Source organism: Trichomonas vaginalis, chromosome III (assembly GCF_026262505.1).
Source record: "Trichomonas vaginalis G3 chromosome III, whole genome shotgun sequence".
In the NCBI taxonomy this organism is placed as follows: Eukaryota; Parabasalia; order Trichomonadida; family Trichomonadidae; genus Trichomonas; species Trichomonas vaginalis.
The window spans coordinates 23,482,246-23,504,789 of NC_067205.1; the positions used below are offsets into that span (position 1 = coordinate 23,482,246).

The 22,544-nt window shown below is 29.6% G+C and overlaps 8 protein-coding genes across 8 annotated transcripts, besides 5 other annotated features; 5 read left to right on the forward strand and 3 right to left on the reverse strand.

Moving 5' to 3' along the window:
* Positions 1-264: 264 nt before the first annotated feature.
* TVAGG3_0751370 (K63-linked ubiquitination) lies at positions 265-678 on the reverse strand (the record flags this gene model as incomplete). The annotated part of the gene is made up of 1 exon (XM_001314775.1): positions 265-678. The coding sequence occupies one exon, from the start codon at positions 676-678 to the stop codon at positions 265-267; it is 414 nt and encodes a 137-aa protein (XP_001314810.1).
* Positions 679-778: 100 nt separating this feature from the next.
* On the forward strand, positions 779-2,524 carry TVAGG3_0751380 (intramolecular oxidoreductase activity, transposing S-S bonds; the record flags this gene model as incomplete). Its single annotated transcript, XM_001314774.2, has 1 exon — positions 779-2,524. One exon carries the CDS (start codon positions 779-781, stop codon positions 2,522-2,524), a length of 1,746 nt encoding a protein of 581 aa, XP_001314809.1.
* Positions 2,525-5,213: 2,689 nt separating this feature from the next.
* TVAGG3_0751390 (uncharacterized protein) lies at positions 5,214-5,985 on the forward strand (the record flags this gene model as incomplete). The annotated part of the gene is made up of 1 exon (XM_001314773.2): positions 5,225-5,947. One exon carries the CDS (start codon positions 5,225-5,227, stop codon positions 5,945-5,947), a length of 723 nt encoding a protein of 240 aa, XP_001314808.1.
* Positions 5,986-6,633: 648 nt separating this feature from the next.
* Positions 6,634-8,985, reverse strand: TVAGG3_0751400 (antigen BSP-related family; the record flags this gene model as incomplete). Its single annotated transcript, XM_001314772.1, has 1 exon — positions 6,747-8,966. One exon carries the CDS (start codon positions 8,964-8,966, stop codon positions 6,747-6,749), a length of 2,220 nt encoding a protein of 739 aa, XP_001314807.1.
* A 777-nt stretch (positions 8,986-9,762) lies between these two features.
* On the forward strand, positions 9,763-10,368 carry TVAGG3_0751410 (ribosomal large subunit assembly; the record flags this gene model as incomplete). The annotated part of the gene is made up of 1 exon (XM_001314771.2): positions 9,763-10,245. One exon carries the CDS (start codon positions 9,763-9,765, stop codon positions 10,243-10,245), a length of 483 nt encoding a protein of 160 aa, XP_001314806.1.
* A 575-nt stretch (positions 10,369-10,943) lies between these two features.
* TVAGG3_0751420 (transmembrane protein 181 family) lies at positions 10,944-12,573 on the forward strand (the record flags this gene model as incomplete). Its single annotated transcript, XM_001314770.1, has 1 exon — positions 11,089-12,486. The coding sequence occupies one exon, from the start codon at positions 11,089-11,091 to the stop codon at positions 12,484-12,486; it is 1,398 nt and encodes a 465-aa protein (XP_001314805.1).
* A 122-nt stretch (positions 12,574-12,695) lies between these two features.
* On the forward strand, positions 12,696-14,043 carry TVAGG3_0751430 (glutaredoxin domain-containing protein; the record flags this gene model as incomplete). Its single annotated transcript, XM_001314769.1, has 1 exon — positions 12,753-13,997. The coding sequence occupies one exon, from the start codon at positions 12,753-12,755 to the stop codon at positions 13,995-13,997; it is 1,245 nt and encodes a 414-aa protein (XP_001314804.1).
* A 370-nt stretch (positions 14,044-14,413) lies between these two features.
* TVAGG3_0751440 (uncharacterized protein) lies at positions 14,414-15,708 on the reverse strand (the record flags this gene model as incomplete). Its single annotated transcript, XM_001314768.2, has 1 exon — positions 14,467-15,657. The coding sequence occupies one exon, from the start codon at positions 15,655-15,657 to the stop codon at positions 14,467-14,469; it is 1,191 nt and encodes a 396-aa protein (XP_001314803.1).
* A 445-nt stretch (positions 15,709-16,153) lies between these two features.
* Positions 16,154-16,191: a mobile genetic element.
* Positions 16,192-17,368: 1,177 nt separating this feature from the next.
* Positions 17,369-17,405: a mobile genetic element.
* A 217-nt stretch (positions 17,406-17,622) lies between these two features.
* Positions 17,623-18,424: a mobile genetic element.
* A 525-nt stretch (positions 18,425-18,949) lies between these two features.
* Positions 18,950-19,734: a mobile genetic element.
* Positions 19,735-20,553: 819 nt separating this feature from the next.
* Positions 20,554-22,544: part of a mobile genetic element that runs on past the window's edge.

Here is a 22,544-nt window from a genome sequence, read left to right on the forward strand (position 1 = left end):
TCACTCATAAATTTAGAGCCTAAACATCTTTTTGTTGTTAATTATCTTTAGTTTTGATTTTTCAAGATATATTGTTTTTATAATTTAACGAAAAATAAGATGATTAGAAGTAAAATCTCTTTATTTATTCATAGGGAGTAGAAATAATGTATAGAAAAGTTGTAAAAAATGGTTGGAGTTTATTTATTTTTAAAACATTTTAATTTCAAATAGGATTTCGTTGAGATTTTTTCAAAAAATCTCTGTTTGTAATTTTGTTTTTGTTTAATATGTAGAACCTTCTGGTGGTTGGGGTGTAAGACCGTATTTCTTCATTAAAACAGCGATATCTGTTAAAATTTTAAGAATTGTTGTTTCTGAATGCCAATGTCCGAGTGTTGGGAATTTTTCGAGAATGATGCCACCGTTTGGATCTACAAAAGGAAGATTTACTTTTGTGATAAATTTAACGAACGGAGCTTGTTTTGGATACTTTTGGCCGCACGAGATTCTTATGGAGATTAAGCGGTTGCTGAAAGCAGTCTGTGGATGACCAATAATAGAGCCAATCCAATTTGTCAAAGTTGCATCAGAAGGATCCTCAAGACCGAATGAAATACCTGCTGGTAAATCTTGTTCTTTCTCACCGACCTCTAATTCCTCTAATAGACGGAAATTTCTTGGTACTTCGTAAGTCATTGTCACTTTTTATTACAATTTGTCACTTTTATGAATGTCACTTTTATTGATTGTCACTTTTGTGTCAATTGACGTCTCAACCAATCAAAAATTTTTTTATATGTTTTCGTTTCTTTTTAGTCTTTGTTTAAGTGAAGATCATTACATTTCATTTAATGACACTTCACAGCCTTTTGTTCCAACAGTTACTGAGCACAAGATGTGGAGTATTGTTAATACAACAGATTTTGTCGCTGTTTTAGTTGCTCCATCAAACAAATTCGAAATTATCCAACAGCACATTGCATTTTCAGGAGCAAGCTCCCTTTTCATGAACAATGGTCCATTTTTATACGTTGATGCAACAAATCCACTCAAATTAACACAAAAGTATCTTGTTACACCACCAGCTTTATTCCTTTTCAAGAACCACTCATTGTGGTTAGCATGCCCTTATCCAATGAACGAAGTTTCACTCTTATTTACTCTTAAAAGATTCTTCTCACAAACAGTCGATACAGTTGATGAAATGAAGGACTTATATGCTACACTTGGCTGTTACAGATTCAGTTTGATTACATCTCCAGATCTTCTCGAAAAAACTTTGGATCTCAGATTCAAAGTTGCTCCATACTTAGGTGCTATGGACGTCATTGTCACCTCCAGGAAGAACATGAACTTGTTAAACGTCTCAGCGCTCGAAATTTGCCTCTTCAGACTCGAAGATCACGCTTTACAGCCATTTGAGCCAGATTTCAACGCTTTCTTTGAAGTGGCCGAACCAGTCTTCAAGCAATATATCTACGACGACCTCGTAAACTCTCCGAAAACCATTGTAGCCATGATGTCCGACGAATTGATCACAGAACAAGAGGAATACCTATACGATATGGCTCTTAAATATCCTTCCCTACAATTTGGATTCCTTTCCAGGGACTTACGATTCGTTGCTGAGCGCGCTTGTTTATTGTCTTTCCAAGATGGAGACAACTTCATCGCTTTCGACCCTGTTTACCAAGGATTCTATCCAAACGAAAAATACAAGAGCTACTGCTTCCAATATCCTTTCTCAAGAGGAGATTATAACAGATCATTTACAAATTACTTCGACGAGATCGTTTCCGGCAAGCTAAAGATCCAGTACCATTGCGAGAACCTTACGGAAGAAGATGAATCAGGTTTGGTCAAGAAATTAAACGCAAATAATTACGAACACTTTTTGAGGAACCGCGTGGCCGATTTAGTGGTCCTTTACTTAAGAACGACGTTAGACGATAACTCTTATTACATAAACCTCTTAAATTTGGCCGCAGAAAAATTAAAGGAAAATAACGTCACAAACGTCAGATTCGCTTACATTAATACGTTCAATAATACGGGACAATACCATTACCCACATATCCTTGAGTATCCATCGCTCAGATTCTATCCGCATCAAAATCAATCTGAATCTATAGTTTTTGCCCATGATTGGTCATCAGACGACATCGCACGATTTATTTGTCGTTGCACAAGGCCACCGATCAAAGATGACTTCCTTCCACGCAAAGATGAAAAAGAATTTAAGAGTGAAGCGGGCAGATTCGTCAAATACATGTATTCATACAACAAAAGAGACTCAGACAGACTCACAGAGTACTTCCGCAAGATGTGGCTCGAATTAGATATCCCTGTAGGCATAAAACTCGAAAATGAAGCATTTCCAAGGGATGATCCTCAATTGAAGGAGATGGAAGTACAGGGTGAGGAAATAGAAGGATGGGATAATGCTGATGATGACCCATTGAAGAAGAAAAAACAAGAAAAACCAATTGAAGATATTAAAAAGGAATTTGAAAACATAGATGCACCAAATAAAGAACTTTAATTGACTAAACATTTCGATTCTTGGTTAATTTTACTTTTTTCATAAAATAAGAAGAAAATATTAAAAAAATCAAATTAAAAAAAGAATTTGAAAACATAGATGCACCAAATAAAGAACTTCCATGGACTAAACATTTGGTTTATCCGTTAATTATACTTCTTTCAGTAATAACAAGAAGATTTTTAAAAAATCAAATAAAAAAAGAATTTGAAAACAAAGATGCAGCAAATAAAGAATTCCAATTGACCATACATTTGGTTTATTCGTTAATTATACTTCTTTCAGTAATAAAAAGAGAAGATTATTTCATATTCGATGTAAAAAGAAAACTAAATTCATGGTTGACACGGCTCGAACGTTCAATTTTTTCTCTATGTCAAGATCATCAACGCTATTTCATACCCAAAAAAAATCATAATTATTAAATAGAATTTGAAAGCATTGACACACCAAATAACAAACTTTGATTGACTGAACGTTTTGTTTATTGGTTAATTGGACTTGGTTTATTAAAAAGAAGAAGATATTTCATACTCAATGTAAAAAAAGAAGTAAACTCATGGTTGTCAGGACTTAAATGTTCAAGTTTTATCCCTCTGTCAAGAACATCAAAGTTATTTCATATCCAAAAAAAAAATATCGTATTAAAATAGAATTTGAAAGCATTGGCACACCAGATAAAGAACTCTGGTTGACTGGACATTTGGTTTATTGGTTAATTTTACTTAGTTTATTAAAATGTCGAAAAATTTATTTCAAAATTTAGATGTAAAATCATTTTTATAAGAGAAATTGGTTGGAAACATCATATTATTGATTGTAACATGGTTGTTTTTGATTAATATCGAGTTTTCCATTAAATTAATGGAATTCGATTTCTGAACTCGTACTCTATTTGGAAAGAAAAACTTTGTTTGAATTGATTTGATTAGAAACTTGAAACAAAGAAAGGATTAAATCTAGATGGCAAAAGATTAAATTTTCAAAATCTTCAGTGTATTTTCTCATATCGAGTATAGATATGTTCATTTTCCATGAGTTCACTCAATTTACTTATTAATAAAATGGTGATTATTATGAATCAGTGAACAAATAATTGGCATCATTATTTTAATATAAAATTTTTGTTGTTTGAATATATGTTACGCTTTCAATAGTTCTATATATTATAATCCGTGTGAATACATCATTGAATATTGATTTTTTAATACTGATGATGTAAATTCGGTTAATTTATATAATTATTATAAGCTAATAAGGAATTATCATTGTACAGGCATTTATTGAATTGTTTCTGCTGAAATTATTCTTAAATATTAAGATGAGCCGGAGATTGAAATCAAATTTAATCGAAATTCATATATTTAATGATTTTGGAAAAAATAAATATTTTTGATACTGAAAATAGAATCTTCATTCATTAATAAATGAATCAGATGACATAAAATGAAACGTTAAATTTGGAATTTCGCTTTTACTAATCATTTTAAATGAAAGAATATGTTACTATGGCATGTGGATAGTTGCCTTAATTTAATGTTTTTGAAATATTTGATCCCGTAATCTGAAAATTTATGTAATCCCGATTACATTTATTTAAAATCAACAGCGAGCACAGATATAGCGTTAGATGAATTAATTGATATTAATATTTTTCTTTTATAAATGAATTAAATTTCTCAAAGATCAAAAGAGAAAGGGAAGTATTTTGCAGAAAATAGAAATTATATTATCATTGCTTGATCTATTGGTGAAACTAATGCATGAACTATTCCAATATGCAGTGAATAATACGCGAACAATCAATAAGAAGATAATTTGCAAGAAATGAAATTAAATTTGGATACTTAATGTTTGAAGTTAGTAGAAATGGAATTTGGCATTAAATAAAAAATTCCATAAAAAATAAACAACAAGAAAAGAATAAAAAAATAAAATTTAAAGATTACAGCTGTTAATATATAAATGTGCTTCAAAATAAACTGCTTTAAAAATATTGAAAACAACAATCAAGGAAATATTGATATTTCGCAGAAAATTTTAGAAAATAGAAACCACTAATACCAGTGGTAATAAATGAAAACATATTCGCAGATTAGAGTCATACATTTGAAATTGTAAATTGAGTCCATATTAAAAAACTCATTAAAAACACTCACTTTTTATCTCTATTTTTCAAAAATATAAATATGCACGTTAATAAAAAATATAAAATATCGATGAATCATTCAAATTTGAAGAGTTTTCAAACAAAATGCATGATTAAGTTCTATGATGAATCTGCAAGAAAACAAATTCCAAGTAAAATTCAAAATCCTAACAATTTTTTTGCCAGGAAAAAATAATTAGTGAAAAATGGATTCTAATATCTAAAACCATAGTTCGTCATTTCAGATATTATCTCAAATATATAAATATAGCGGCCCACAAAATTTGAATGCGCTAGAAAAAAATCTCGGATTGCTGGATAATTCTTCATAACAACAAGAATGCTGCAGTCAAATTTCGGGAGATAGTTATATGTTTTCATAGAGAATATTAAAATATTTGACGAAATAAAACCAATTAGTTCTCAAATATTTTTGAGAATCGATATCAATTTGGTCTGACAGAGAAAAAAATCAATATTACTAATCTCCTATTTCAAATAAATATCTATTTCAAATTCGATTATTAACATTTCCAATCATTTTTGTCAAAATGTATAGTGACGACGACGAGGAGTTTACTCTCTCGAGTTTCTCGAAGCGAAAGAATGTTACACCGGTCTCTTCTGTTCTCAAGGAAGTTATCCAGAAGTGTGAAAGACAAAAGCCCAAGCAAATAAACATAATGTCACTCTCTGTCCAGCACCAAGGAAACCACCGTAGGCTCTATGAACTCTTTAATCTTTTAACATATTTCGGTGTCACGATCAATAATGGAAGAGGGAAGTTATCTTGGTTTGGATTCTCCTCATTATTGAACCATATTGAGAACACGTATCTTCAACTGGAGTCCAAATCGAACAGTGCAACTATCCAAAATATTTTCCAGCTCGAAACTTCTCCCCATCTCGGTCAAATCGCTGAATATTTCATGATTTTGTACCCATTCTTGAACGTTAATTTGCTCAACATAAAGAGTGTCTCAACCCTATTCTCATATGGTGTTCCGGATAAGAAACAAATTGAAAGAAGGATGTATCTCGCATTAAGTTTATTGGAAACAATAGGCTGTATCAAACACAAACCACGCAGCGGACAATACAAACTTGTTTTAGATGTTTCCGGCATGGTTTTGAAAGCCAAAGCCTCAAGAGACGGTGCCTATTGTTCACACATGCTCTCAATCGATTACTTATTGAATCATCCATCAAAATCAGCAATTAATGATATTTATGCACAAAGACAGTTTGAATTCGAGCGTCTGACAAAAGTCTGAATTTGATTTTATTTATTATGAATGTGTTTGAAGTAAACCTATCAATTTTTCAATTGTTTTAACAATTTATATCAGAATTCAATTCCTCTTTGTCAGAAATAAAATCAATTCTGATATACGATAGCTTTTATTGCTATTCAAAAACATAATTAACTTTTGAATAAAAAAATCATTGAAGGGCGTTTACACTTTGTTTGAGCGTCCTTAGCCGGAAATATTATATTGCAATGACCAATTTATTAATTCTGGCGTATTTACAATCGCATTAGATCGTATTAGATTTTTAACAGTTTATTGACCAAATAAAATTACATCCTTATTGAATCACTTATATGCAGAAGTATGCTATACAGTGTGGCTCAACTAATTTTCTTATCCAAATTTGATTTTTTTATTAAATTAATTTTGAGATTGTTGACAATTGTCTAGTTCACTCGTTTAATGCGAAAAAAATGAAATACACTATAAATCTGATATACTTGTATATAATTCGGTAGGGCTGTAATTTTTGTAATAAAAAATTTCTTTCAAAACGTTTGAATCAGCATAAAAAACCTCCAACGTAATACCTCGAACGCAAGATTGCTTAACATATATTGCATGTAAATGATAACAGAACTGTTTATAATGTTTCCGATGAATTATATCATGAAATGACATGCGAATATGAAAAATTTGTAACAGAATTCTGATTTAATATTAAAAACATAATCATTTAATATAATACATAACAATAATATAACAAAACAAGCAATTACATGTCAATTCTAAAAAAAATGCCGTAACAAAATTCCGGCAATTACAAGGGCTCATTGGCATAATCGTTATTATCCATGAGTGTATTTTCATCTTGTGTATAGTGATCGATAATCATAAATACCCTTGAATAAATAATTTTCGCAATTAAAAGAATTAAAGCGACGGATCCTAAAATAATCATAACAGACTTCCTTGTGAAGTAAATCTGCTTTGTTCGGCCAACCGTTACTATAGGAGTGAAGTAATATTCCCCTTGCAAATTATAATTCGGCGTTGAAGCAGGAATAACAACTTCTTTGGCTAAAGACCTTAACGTAGCGTTTGTTCTCGCATTGTAGATCTTAGGAATTGGCTCTGCTGTGGGTCTTGGCGTTGGCAAACCTTCCTGAGGCAATAAACAGATTCCGGAATACATGGGCTCGATGTTTCCAAGGAAGTTACTGTAATTTTTCGAATAATATACAACTTCGGCCGAATTTGGGAAAGAATTATAGCTAGCGTAATAAGAATGGTTACCGCAATAGATAACAACGATCCTCTTGACAGATGAGAACGCGTAATCACGAATATCCGTGATTGTTTCTGAAAGATATAAAGTTTCTAATTTTTTACAACCGGAAAACGCAGAATAACCGATTGTTGTGACTTCTGATTCATGTAAGTCTATAATCTTCAAGTTTTCCATGTTGGAAAAACAATAATCAGATAAAATGTTAATTTTCTTTCCAATATACAAAAAAGTTGGCTTAACAGCATTGGAAAAGGCATTAGAGCCTATTAAGTTGTATATCTCCTCAAAATAAAATCCGAGTCGATATTCTGAATTTTTTTTCGGACAAAATACAGATAAATTGGTGCAACCAGTGAATGCTGCACTCTGTATTTCTTCGCAATAATAAAACCTCACTGTTTCTAAAGAAATACAATATGCAAAAGAATATTTGTCAAAATAAACTCCGTCATCGAAATCCAATGACTTTAACTTTGTGTTATTCTGAAATGCTGCCTCTCCGATTGCTATTCCTCTGTTTTTGGGGAATATAATTTTTTCTAAATTAAAACAATCGAAAAAAGCATGGTGTTCTATCACTTCAACTTGAGATTCTGACAAATTAACTATTTTTAGCTTGTGACAGCTGGAATAAGCATCATATTTAATAGATTTCATTAAATTCGAAAAAATTAACTCAGAAATACCTGTTTTTGAGAACGCATGGTGATCTATTGCTGTTATAATTGGTGGGGATATGATATTTTCTATTCCTGACATTTCAAAGCACGCGTAAGGATAATTTCCAAAATTACAATTTGAAAAATTGATGAATTTCAGCGAAGAAGTATTAAAAAACGCTCCATGCATGATTTTATTTAATGATCCAAGTATTTCTATGTTCGCAAGTGAAGAACAGTTCTTAAAAGAGTCAATTTGAATTTTTTTAACATTTTCTCCAATAATTATCGATTTCATTTGCGTGCATCCTGCAAAACATGCGTCAGTAATATCAGTAACATCTATTTTAACTACTGGTTGCTCTGTATTTATCTGTGCAAAGCTGGCTGTGTTCAATCTAACAGAATTAGGTAATTCGAAGTGACTTATACATGTTCTGTAGAATGAATATGCTCCAATGCGCCTGATTTCTGGAAGAATTAGGTTAGATAATGATATACAATTGAAAAAGAAATAATTTGGAATGATTGTAATGTTTGATTGTGATAAGTTCAGCTCTCGTAGTGATATACAGCTGGAAAAAGCTTTGTCTGCTTGATCTAGATTGGTTTTTAAAGGAATTTTTGGATTTGTTAATGAAAGACTGTTTAAAAAGCATGATTTCGGTAATGAAGTTAATGTCTCTGGTAAAATGATCTCAACTAAGTTAACCCATTTTTCAAATGCTGAATTATCTAATTTTGTAATTTTTGTTTTCGATAAATCAATGAATGTAATATGAGATTCTGGTGCTATATTGCCTCGTAATGCGATAATTGATGCAGGTAATATCACTTTGGTCGTTTGTAGGGATTTTAAAGCATTAGTTGAAATAATACTGATAGAACAAGTATGTCCATCTGGAAATATCACTTCTTCTGGTATTGTAAGAGGTGAATTCAGAAAGCGCTCCTCTTTGATCTCAGTGATCGAAATAAAATTTGTATGATAAGGGAAAAGAGTGTAATTAAAATCAGTGCCACCTTCCCCACGTTGAAATGCTTGTACTTCTTTGTTCATTACGAATGGTTCATCGGTAGTTAAATGCATTTCAAAAAGGAAAAACATAAGAAATTTTTTTATGAAGAAAAAAAAAATCCGACTGTGAATTTCTTATGGGATTTAAATTGTGAACTTTACACTTTTGAGTTTATTTATAACGTTCGAAAAAGAAAGCAATTCGTGATACTATTGAAATTTTATAAAAGTCAAATTGAAATAAATTTCAAAATTCTGAAAAGTGACATAAAAAGATCTGATATTGTTGTCAAAGATCAATTCGTTCTTGACAGAATTCTCAATGTCATTTGAAATCCTAAAAGAGAAGATGATTATATTGCAGATTTCGGTAAAAAATCCAATAAAAAAAATTAATTACCACATGCATTACAATCATGTAGACATATCCAAATTATCTTTAAAACAGACTTGAATGGCAGCGATAAAAATTATTATCAATAAAATTGATCTTTTTAGACTAATTTGGACGGAATTTTAAATTTGATGTATAATATAATCTAATATCACAGATTTATTTTTCCAAAAAAATCACAAAATTCAAAAAATTAGTGAAATTTTAACAAAAATTCTTAAAAATAAAAATCAATTTCGAAATTTTTTTGGAAATATTTTCGATGAGTTTTATGTTTCATTTAACTAGTAACTCCACGATCATTCATAAAAAGCTTAAAAATACTAAAATTGATTTTATCGAAATGATCATTTTGTTTTAGGGACCAATTTCATAATAAATAGATATTATTTAGTATGGTAAATCTAAATCTCCAAAGACTATTCATATTCAAAGTCGGGACACGATCCCTCTCAATTTTTTTTTCATTTTATCATGGCTGATCAAGCAGTTATCATCAAGTGCCGCGTATGGGGTGGTGAAACCGGTGTTACATCCAAGCTTGCACCAAAGCTTGGTCCACTCGGTGTTCCAGCTCCAAAAGTTGCACAAGAGGTAGCTAAAGCCACCGAAAAGTTTAAGGGATTCCGCGCAACAGTCAAGATCACGGTCCAAAACCGTGAGTTCAAGGTTGACGTTGAGAACTCTACCTCCACTCTTTTGATTGCCGCCCTGAACGAGCCACATCGCGATCGCAAGAAGACAAAAGCTGTCAAGCACAGTGGAAGTCTTTCTCTTGATACAATCATTGACATTGCCCGCACAATGAGGTCAAAGTCATGCGCTCGCAAGCTCTCAGGCACAGTCAAAGAGGTCCTCGGAACAGCGCAGGCGATGGGTGCTCATGTTGACGGAATGGATCCAAAGGAAGTTCAAAAGAAGATTGCTTCCGGAGAGATTCCAATCCCTGAGGCTTAAATAAATTTTATATTATATCTGTACAAAATTAGCAATCAATTCTCACATTGGAAGGATTGTCTAGCAACTTGGCAACTAATTACCCAATCAATTTCAAACTTTTATTTCATGGCCGGACATTTGATTCTTTTTTTTAATTTTAGATTTAATATTTGATTGGTTTAGAAGTCAAGTAACTAGAAATTCTTCAATTTATGGAATTTTCTCTTTCTTATTTTATTTATTCAATAATTCTCTATTTCCAATGAGTCTTAGTATACACTTATCACATTGTTTACACTGATCATTAGTTTTCCTAATCGAAAACGAAATGATTCGTATAAAGAATGTGATTTTTGTTTTTCTGACAAATTTAATCGTAATTTACCTATTATTTCTGAGAGTTTTGAAAGATTTAGAGATTTTACATTTGTTTTTTTGAGTTAATATTTTTTATTTTTAATATCTTCAGTAGAATTTGATTTTTACTCATAAACAATCATCTTCTAACTGATGTATGAAATTTTTGTTATGGATTATCTTATGAAACTGCTTTCTTCCTACTTTTCGGATTCGAATTTTGGGTTTTTCTCGTAACTTTTCGAAATATGATATACAACATAAACTGTTAGGCCATAAAATCATTGCCTTTTCTTCTTAATTTAACTTTTTTGGTTGAAATTTGGTGGTTACCATTTCGAGTTTCAAGCTTCTAATGGGACAAATTCATTGAGGAAATCATTAAAAAAGTCTCGTTAAAGAAGCATATTATATTAAACTATGGATAGTTCTGTTCTTTGGTTCATTGAAGAAATTTATTGAGGGTGAGAAAATAAAAAATCGAGGGGATAAAAACTGAAAAAAATGGAGGATTTTATATCCACTCATGGTTTGAATGCAATTGCTATATCAAATACTGATACTGTGAATGATCATCCATTAGTTTGCGATTTCAAAATATCAAAAATATCGAAAATTCATCTCGTAATTCCATATGTCATCTTATCGATCGCATGCTTATTATGTTTATACTGCCCAACGGCTTCTGTCACACGTATTAACCCAATACAAGTTAACAAATCAGCGAATTTCAGCAAATATAAAATTTCGCATACAGACGTCAAATATACAGATCAATACGTAGACATCTATTTACATCCTGCAGAAAAGGGAAGCAAACTCAAAATTAAAGGCCAAATTAATGTTTCTCTTTACAGAAAAAATTTAATGGTTAACACATTTGTTTCTGACATTAAAGAATCCATAACTGCAAAGACACCAGCAGTCAGAGCTCATGTTCTTAATTTCGATAGAATTGATGTTGAATTTAATTCGGAACAACTAAATCTCTTTGATTCAGTTGAAATTACTTGCGCAAATCGTAAATTCACCAAGATATTTATCGGTTTCGAAGTGTTCATTTCCGTTATTTCCGCTTTTTATTGCATTAATTACTTCATAAACGTGGGTAGCTTTGGGGTAATCCCAACCTTTGAGCAGCATCTTACACTTGGACTGATAATCCTTTTAGTCTGCTATACAGATCTCTTCTCTCTCTTTGATTTGTATTTTGCAAGTTATGTCAACATTTTTAGGAAGATATTTTCAAGGGATTTGTTCTTCTCTTACTTCATATTCTACACATTATCGATCTTTTCTTACTTTGGACGAGAGCAAATTGATAATCCCCATCTTACCATCGCAATTCCTTATTTAATCCTTTCATTTAGCGTTCTTTTATTACTTGCTTTATCATCTACAATTAATAACAGGCAGTACGCAGAGCTTTTCCCAATGTTTTCCGGTTCAAATATGTGTTTCAATATTTGCCATTGCGTAATGTTCATTTTATACGCAATATATTATGTGGTCAATGCAATTCTTGTGAAAGCAAAGGTTAAAACTGTTGATCAAAACAGATATTACAATTATTTGACATTTTCTGTTCATTACATCGTTATTTTAGATCTAACTATTGTCCTAGGATTCTTTATCCCAGAAACAAGTGCTTTGGCCTTCATGCCAGCAGGAGTTTTCACTGCTTGTTCAATTTCACTTATTTACGCCCATAAGACAGTTCCTGAGAAGAACGCTTTGTATGAAAAGGCTGAAACAATCGATGCCGATAATGAAATGATCGGAGCTGCTGAAATTGACGAAACTCGTCCAATTAAACAGCCAATTCCTGATATATCAGACCATGACTCCTCCCAACCAGCTGAATATGTTGATAAGGAGGAAGATATCAATGAACCTCTTTAATTTTTTTTAGAATATTTTCTTTTTTTTTATGTCATGTTTCAAAAGCGTATTAAAGCAATTATTATAATAAAACTTACCAAATAGAGCAATTTATTTCTATTATTTTCCATCTATTTATAATAAAATACAATTTTTGATATTTTATTTGATGCTTCATTAATTGTAATCAGGAGTATCACATCAGTTGGCCATAATAAATATATTTCGCTCAGTGATATTCTCATTATTTTTTATAGATGCTTATTTCTCTTTTACTAACTTTTTCGATGTCTAAATCCATCGAGCTGGACAAGAAAAAGTACAACAAAATATTCAAGTCCCCATCAACCAAAAGCGTTTTTGTCTACATTTGGGATAATTCGAATTTAGAAAGTCAACAATTCCTAAGCCAATGGAATATTCTCTCAGATGCAGACGAATACAGAGATATTGCAACATATGCAGACGTTTTATGCAGCAAAAATCTCGAATTATGCCATCAATTTGACAGAAAAGAAATTCCAAGACTTTTATGGTATGAAACTCCACAATCAACTCCAGAAATTTACAATGGTCGACTCCATATTAACAGCGTTACTCAATATCTTAGAAACATCACTGCTTCGCCAATTATTAAAGTTAGGAAAAGTAAATACTCCCCATTCATCTCCAAACAAATCCAAGAAAATCTAAATCCAGATCTCAATGATGGAGAGTATTTCTTATTTAATATTTCGACAAATGACAAAGATTCAATCGAAATCGCAAAACAAATTGCCAAAAACATGAAATTCTTACCCACACAGATTTTCCTACTCAAAGACAAATCACTGCATGCTCCTTACTTAACATCTCACAAAGGAAACAAAACTTTCAAAATGATGGAAACATTAACATATCAAAACGCAGAAGCCTTCATAATTCGTCGCAATATACCATTCCTTACACATTACACTCAAGCAATAAGCGATATTTCCTTCAAATACAAAATTCCATTTGCTGTTTTCGTAAGACCTGACGAATTCGGGCCAATCATCAAACCATTCGCAGAAGTGGTCGAGAACTACATGGCAGTTACACAGACGAACTGTATTCTCTCTCCTTCGATTTGTAGATATATAAATCAGAAACCGAAGGACTATGGATACATAGCATTCCTTAATCGATCATCATATACATTCTGGGTCTATGATAAGCCTCTTGATGAGAAATATATCGATTCTTTCGTCGAAGATATCGTAAATCATCAATTGACAGGTTATGGACCAGGAATTTGGTTAAAACCGTTTGTAAAGCCCGTGAACTTCTATTATTCTATGAGAGAAAGAGGAGGAATGCCATTTTACACAATTCAGATTCCTCTTTGTTTCGCAACCATTCTTTTCTGCTTTATTGTATACAAACGAGCAGATACAATCGTCTGGTACGTTGATTGGGTCAAGGCAAAGCAAGAAGAAAAGAGAAAACGTATCGAGTATTATGCTGAACTAGAAAGACAAAAGAAGAACCGTCTGAAGCTTAAGAATAGATAATTTGTTTATTTAATAAAAATTTTATATATAATTTCGTATTTTCGAGAATAATTCTTAAATTTTTAACTTCTATGGAGTTCTGAATGCTCAATAGGCATTTTTTGGCTCTACATTCCATCCAATTGATCAAAATTTCTCACAATTTATCAATATAAAACAACTCTTTTCTCATAAATCTAATTTTAGAGTTAATTTATCTAATTATTTGCTATTTCTATTTATATTTTGAGGAATGTTGAGAAGAGCATGGCTGAAAATTGAATATTGATCAGATTTCAATTTTTGTTTCACAAGTATAGCTAACAAAAACAATTACAGCAAGTTTCATTCGAATATAGTTTATTCTTAACTGCAAAAATCATGATTTTGTTCTTAAATTTTAATATATTTAAAAAAATAACATGTATAAGTGATAGAAATTATCTTTATAACAAACAAACAAACAAGATTAATAACATGATTAACAGGATTAGCGTCTAATATTCGTTTTATATTCTGCTCTTATTCTTTGAATCAGGATTTTTCCATTTTGGAATGTTTCTAGTTTATCAGAATTCAGTATTATCCTATCATAAATTTGAGGTTCCATGTAAAACCAGTTTTCATCTCTAGGATAATTTTCTAAAATTAACATGAGCAGATAAATTCTCGTTTCGCTAATCAAATCGGCTTCATTAAACGAATCTATGAGTAATTCCATCAAAGATTCGCTTTCATAAAATATTTCGTTCTTATTCGCAAGAAATTCTACAATATCCAACAAAACAACTTGGCTATCTAACTTGAATCGAATATAAAGCATCAGATCCATAATTTGTATGATATCATCTTCATTTAATGTGTTTATAGTATCGTTTTGAATGTAACTATATATGTATTCTAAAGCTCCTTCGATAGAGTCTTGAGTTATCGAATCTATATTATCTGTTTCTGCATATTTCGAGATATAATCGAAAGATTTCTGAAAATTTTTTTCATGAAGTGAAATAACCGACAGTAACTTGTAAAATGGTCCAATGCATGGCTTCCAAGTTTCATTTGGATTGTCTATAATTCTTGTAAATTGTTCTTCTAAATCTCTTTGGAAATTGATTGATCCAGTGTTGCGACTGTAATCGTACATCGTTAGTAATAAATATCTGATCTGATTAATTGAGGTTTCATCAAATGAATCATCAAAATTTATGGATTCTAAAATTTCGTTACAAATGTCTATTATAACTTTTGTCGTATCTCTATTACTACCTAGGTAGTGAATCGGATAATATAGTAACGGTGCGATGATAAGGTTTTGATGGGATAATAAAAATTCCATAAATGTTTCATCATATATTTTGGCTGCCGAATTCTTAAGGAGTATTGAAAGTATTTGCACATCTAAGGTGCATATTTCTTTTACATCGGAATATTGATCTAAAATATTAAAAAAAACTTGTAATTTCACGTAGTTTGTGACTGAACATAGCGTTTGTTCGTCTGTAACGTCTTTTAGGCTTTGAAATTTTTCGATATCTGTTGGATTTGTTGAAAAATCTTGGATAATTTTCAGCCCTGGATCAACATCTTCTAAATTGCTAGAGACCGAATTTTCCTCAATTTCATTATAGCAGTTGTCGTAGTAAGATGGATCCATACAACTCCCATCCCAATAAGGATCCATTTACATACCTCGCTTTATTTGATTGAAGCGTTGAATTTTTTTCCAGAAACATTAATGAATAACCAGAGTTTTACAATATTGGTACAAGTTTAAAAAATTGCCATGATAATTGAATGAAAATTCAATTCTATTGAAAGAAAAAACACACTTTTTGAATTACAATTTAATAAAGGCGTTTTCTTATTATCTTTGGTTTATCCTTTTGTAAAAAGTTTATTTCTTGAAAAAATATAGTCATCTCAAAATCGCAGTTGAATAGCAATTCAATTTTTTGAGAGAAAAATCGTGCATGAAATGCAATATGATTTAATTATATTGATAATTCAAAATAAACATTTTGAATATTGAATAAATGTAAATATCTAATTTTGTTAGTCCTGTCTTTCTCATAAATTTATAACAGTATGCATCATGGATTGTTTGGTTTTATTAAAAATTTGCAATTTGGTTCACATTTTTAATCATGACTATTTTGAAATTCAAAATCAAGACATTTTGTTGTAAACAGAAATTCATCAAAAGTGACACCTCAGAAAAGCTAAAATATTGAATTTTTGGAACTTTTGATAGAGCACGTTTTTAAATATTAATTAAAGTAAATGTATATTTTGTAAAGATTCTTTTTAATAAAAAAATAAAATTTTGAAGAAGAACACAAAATCTTCTGAAAAATAATATCACATAAACTCATATTATTTTCTAATATATAACTATTTTATATAAAAATCAAATTCAATGATCTTAAAAGCGAAGGATAAACCTCAAAATTTACGAATATAATGAGTGGGAATATAATGCTTATCTATCATAAAACCATATGAAATATCAATTTTTGCTTTACGCCTAATTTTTGACGACAATTAGCAAAAAATGTTAAATGTTAACACTCAGTCCATTTGAATATGAAAAATAAAATTGACTTTGATTAAATGTTTTTATTTATCATGCAATTCTTCTTGCGACAAAGATTTGAATAAAAGTTCAAAAAATAAGATAGCTTAAAAAATAATATACGGTAGTGTTTACTAATAGATGAATAGTATATAAATTCTATTAAAATGGATTTGATCCAAAAAAATATAAAACCAAAAATAATTGTTATAATTTAAATGAAGAAGTAATTTAAAACGATTTTATTTATGATCAAATTTTATATATTTTTTTGGATCAAATCCATTTTAATAGAATTTATATACTATTCATCTATTAGTAAACACTACCGTATATTATTTTTTAAGCTATCTTATTTTTTGAACTTTTATTCAAATCTTTGGTCGCAAGAAGAATTGCATGATAAATAAAAACATTTAATCAAAGTCAATTTTATTTTTCATATTCAAATGGACTGAGTGTTAACATTTAACATTTTTTGCTAATTGTCGTCAAAAATTAGGCGTAACGCAAAAATTGATATTTCATATGGTTTTATGATAGATAAGCATTATATTCCCACTCATTATATTCGTAAATTTTGAGGTTTATCCTTCGCTTTTAAGATCATTGAATTTGATTTTTATATAAAATAGTTATATATTAGAAAATAATATGAGTTTATGTGATATTATTTTTCAGAAGATTTCATTCTATATGCCTATGAAAAGTACTCTCAAAACCAACTTTTTCCTAATTATAATTAAATCTAGAATATTGTATTATGCTTAGTATTATTTCATTTTTCTCATTCAATTTAGAATTTACAAATGTCAAAAAATTGAGAGCTGTCACTTTTGATGAATTTCTGTTTATTACATATTATTGATGATTGCAATTCTAATCAGACAAATAATTAAAAATCGAAAATCAAGTTTAATATTCAAAAATTTCAAAGATTAATTTTGTCAACTGATCCTTATTATGATTAATTCTTATTAATGGCGATAGTAGTTGCAAGTAACTACATAAGTGTCAAAAATTTTTTCATGGATTTACTCGTTCAAAAATTAACGGTTCAAAATGAATTGTTTTCAAAGGTACATTCACTAGGCGATAACAGTAAAATGGGATGAAAATAGGATAAATAGCATCCCTATATAGTGCCTAACAATATTTATACGGGCCAAAAAATTTGGCTAGAGATTTGGCGAGTTATAAAACTTAGAAAATTGAGAGAGATTTTTATTTTTGAATTTTTTTTGCAAAGTTAAAATTGCGATTAAAAATCGATTTCCAGGAGAACTAAGCATCTCATCATATATTTAAATCGATAAAAATATTAAATAATAGTTGAATAGTATAACTACGTGAAATTATGGCTGAATATACAGAAAAAATGAACATATTTGACATTTTTGAAAATTCATACGTTAGATGGTGACAGACTCATAAACTATACTTTAGCTAAGATTGATATATGGTTTCAACAACACATGGTTAAAATCGTAAAAATATTTTAGATTTCAAAAAGATATATATGGTAATATAATGGAACAGAGTTAACAAATAGCATGTAAAATATGTTATAATTAACTTTTTATTAGATCTAATAGTATATATCGAATGGTTTCCAGCTTTATGGTTAATTATTTTCTTTTCGAGCTTCTCTTTAACTGTTGTATTAAGGTTGTAAATTTTTGATGCTAGAAACTATGGAATCTTCTTTGCTGCTGCATTTTTCTTGAGAGTTCTTGCAATTTCGAATCGATCTGCGCATTGTATGAAATAGGGGCTTTAAAATATCTTGAATCATAATAGGACTGCTTTTCCAAAGGAATGCTTATTTGTAAATCAGAGAGTTTCAAAATTGAGTGCAAGATTATCATCATAACTTAATAATTTTGTAGCGTTTTTTAGAAAAATGCTACAAAATTATCATTCTCAATTGAATGATGAATCGAAAGAATTTTGTAGCGTACGATTATTTTCCCTTGAAAAATAAATTAAAAATTTTACTATATTTAATCATACTGTTTAATGAGCATCCTAATTTACTAAAAATAAAAAGACGATAGAAAATATTCAAAAAACTTGATGGCTTGAGATAGTCTTTTCGAGGAGTAACTTTTTCAGTGAATCGTCGAACGCTATCCACTCTCATAACATGTCCTCTTAATGTCCAAGGATATGCAACTTTTATCCCCATATTCATTGATCTTCCAAAATTTCAATATCAAATTAGGCTTCAAAGTTCCTAAAACTTTAGCCATGAATAGGATGTCAATCTTAAAGTCATTTCCTACCTCCTTCATACATGAAATTAAGAATAAAAGTTAATTTTTTAAAGTTTTTTAGTGATAATTTTTCAATGGAAAATAATCGTATGCTACAAAATTTTCGATTACTGATCGGGTGAGAATTTTGATTTTGGTGCAAAAAAGGAAGACAAGCTATTAACAAATCATTTACTGTTGTTCATCAAAAGAAGAAAACTTTGATAACAACTAATGATGATAAAATCAAGCTATCTTTTAATATTTTAAATTGATAAGACATTCAAAATATTTGAATGGTTTAAAATATTTTCTTTTAATTTCTATAAGATATTATCATGATTATATAATAAAATTTAAATTTTTATTCAAAAAGGCAATATTTCAAACTTTTAATTTCAAAAATCTTAATTCTGCAATAAATGTATTTAATTGTAGCAAATTTAATGATCCTTCGTCATGCTTAGCAATTTGGAACTCATAACTTAATGATTTCTTCAAGTAAAATTCTGCATTATTTCAAAAGTCAATAATTCTCTAGTAACTTTTCTTCAAACCCTAACCATTATATTATAGGTATAATGGAGAATAATTGCAAAGAAAGATAGCCGAATTTACTGGGTAGTTCTTGTGATGCGAAATAATTGCAAATTAACACCTAGTTTTAACAGCATCAATCTCTTTTTGCTCTCATTTAAATGCATTCGCACACTTTAATTTTGAAATATAAGAGTTTTGGAAATTATCAAATTTATCTGCTCAAATACTATAGATCTTCATAAGTGTTAATAGAATCATTAGCCTTACATATAGTGTTTAATATAATGATGCACATTATACTGGGATTCATTCCTTATTCATCTAGTTATTATAAGATTTACAACCCCATGAAAATTTAAAATTTTGTCAAAAATAGTGAATGTACCTTTTTATTTTATTACGTTTTACAAATTGTATCTTCGATCTTATTTTAATTTATGAAAACGTTCATCAAAAAGCTTTATTCTTGCTGAGCCGCAAAAATCTCCACTAAATTTCATTATTTAATCCGCCAAATCTGCTTAGAAACATTCATCTATTGCATATGCTTAAATGTTTCATGATTAAATTTCAGCTTTTTATATAAAAACTTTACAGAATCATATTTACTAATATTTAACATTGAGACCAATATTACAATCAAATGTTTAATTGAATGTTCTAGATCAAACATTATATAAAACAGAATTCACTAGTAGTAGAATATGATGGGTTGTGTGACTTTTTTTGTAAACGTAAGAATTCACACAATATTGACCGATTTTGTAAGTAATTTTCATACAATCAATAAAATAAATGTATGATTCTGACGCTTTTTATTCTTACGTTTTGAAATAAATCATGATTTAAAAATTTTCAGAATCGTAAGAAATTTTCACAAACCCTTTACATAATGAAGTAAAAAATAAAAAATTTAAAAAATAAACTTTAAAAATTCATGTCTTACATTTTTGAATAATTTATTTTTATTTTGTATGAAATGAGCGTCAAGACTAACGACGTTAAAAAATTAGGATTCACAAATGAGGAAATAAAGGATATATTAGATGAGATGTGTTATGAAGTTAGTAAATATTATTTAAGAAATTGTCAAAAATTTGCCGAGTTTATTAAATGATTTAGATTATGATGGAAAAATGAATAAAGATGATGTTATAAATTTCTTATATCCCACATCTGAGAAGAAAAACCTAAAGAACCTGATGTTTTCCCTGAATATTATGAAGAACGGATTAAAGATGATGATGAATACAATGAAATTGAAAAACTGGAAAAAATAAGAGATGAAATAGATGAAAAAATTAAGGAATTAAGAGAAGTTGAAAAATATAATGAAAATGAAGTAGAGGGTTTAATGAATATCCCAGCTTCAGAATCAGCAGTTCAGAAATCTCATGAAGAAAGATATAAAAATTATGTCTCAGAATCAACACAAAATTTATTAGATGGCGAAATAGACGAAACACTTTCAGAAGAAGGTACTAAATTTATTCGTAAACATAAGTTACAATTTATTGATAATGAAGAATACCCCTGTATCCTACTTTCACCTCCTCTTGATTCTGAGAAATTCAAAAAAGCTCTTAAAAACGTGACATATGCAACTAATACGATTAAGAAAGAAGATCATGATATTTACACAAATTATTATTTAAATAAATGCACAGGTGTTGATAAAGTTTTTGATTTATTAGATAAAATATCAAAAGAAACCATTGGAACATATAAAATTTTGTGTGATTGTGGTTTCATTATTGAAGATACCAATAATGTTTCATATGAAAGAACAGCACCGAAGGAAGACGAAGTTGAAAGGTCTATACCATTCGTTATTAAGAACATAAAAGATATGAAAACTTATAAACATTATATTTATTCATTTATTTCAGAAAAAATGGAAGCAACCCATAAAACATCTTCTCATCATTTTATAGCTATTCATACATTCCTTTTCAAAGTTGTGAAATTAAATAAGACAGGAATTAGATTTAATGTATCAGGGTACGCATTCTTGAGTAAATTAAAATGTATTCGTCACGTCGCAGATGATAAAAATTTATGTGTTCTTAATTCATTTTACGGACTTTAAAAAATAAACTTTATTTTTATTTATTTTTTTATTCTTACATAAATGAACAAAAACGGAACCGCTAAAATGAATGATAATCAAATTAGAGCAGAAGGTAGAAGGTTATTTAAACGCTTCTATAACATTCCTGATGGTGTTAATCCTAAAACTCGTAGAAGCTATTTAAATGAAGCAATAGATGCCTATGAAGGGTTTGACATTTCATCAGAAAGTGAGAGATTAGCGAGAATGTTAAATGTTAATATTGATTTCTATTATTGTGATCCTCAACCAGAAGACGTGGACATAAATAAGGTAGACTTTCCATTAGTGGAATCAATAATGATAGATCCAGAATTTGAAACAGTAAATATTTTATTAACACAGAGTCCATGTGGAAAACTTCACGCTGACAGAATAACAGACGTTGAAGCACTCACCGGCTATAAAGTTTGTCCATTTTGTAAAGAAGAAGTTTATTCTATCCGTGATGATCCAGAAAGGAAAAACCAAAGAAGATTTTTAAAGCATTGTGAGAAATGTAAAGAAAATAATGGGAGATTAATTCAAGACGTTCAATTGCAAAAGACCCAACAACCATATGCACCACATATTACGAAACAGAAGATATATCAGTGGTTATTAGCTCATAATTTGCAGGAATATTATAAACCGACAAGATATTATATTACTTTTGACTTCGAAACATTAGAGACTAAAGAAGAATTACAACTTTCTGAGTGTGCAACTTTGAACGCTTACTTAAAACCATTCATGGTATCATCAACGGTTAAATTAAATGATAAAACATATACGAGGAATTTTTGCTTAACTTCGAGTGATTCTTTTATTTCTGATTGGATTGAGTTTTTATTTTCAACCTGTTCATTGGTTGCTAAATCAAATATTGAACAATATGAAGAATTAATGAAGTCACAAACGGACCAAACGGCGGGGACTTTGTCTCATACATTAAATGAAAAACAGAAGGAAGCATTTAAAGAACTTCTAGATGAGGAATTCAATAAAGTGAATATCATAGGTTTTAATTCGGGAAAGTTTGATTTAAATTTAATTCTTCGTGATTTAAACACTGCAAAATGGAAAATAAAATCAATACTGGGTTCATCTTC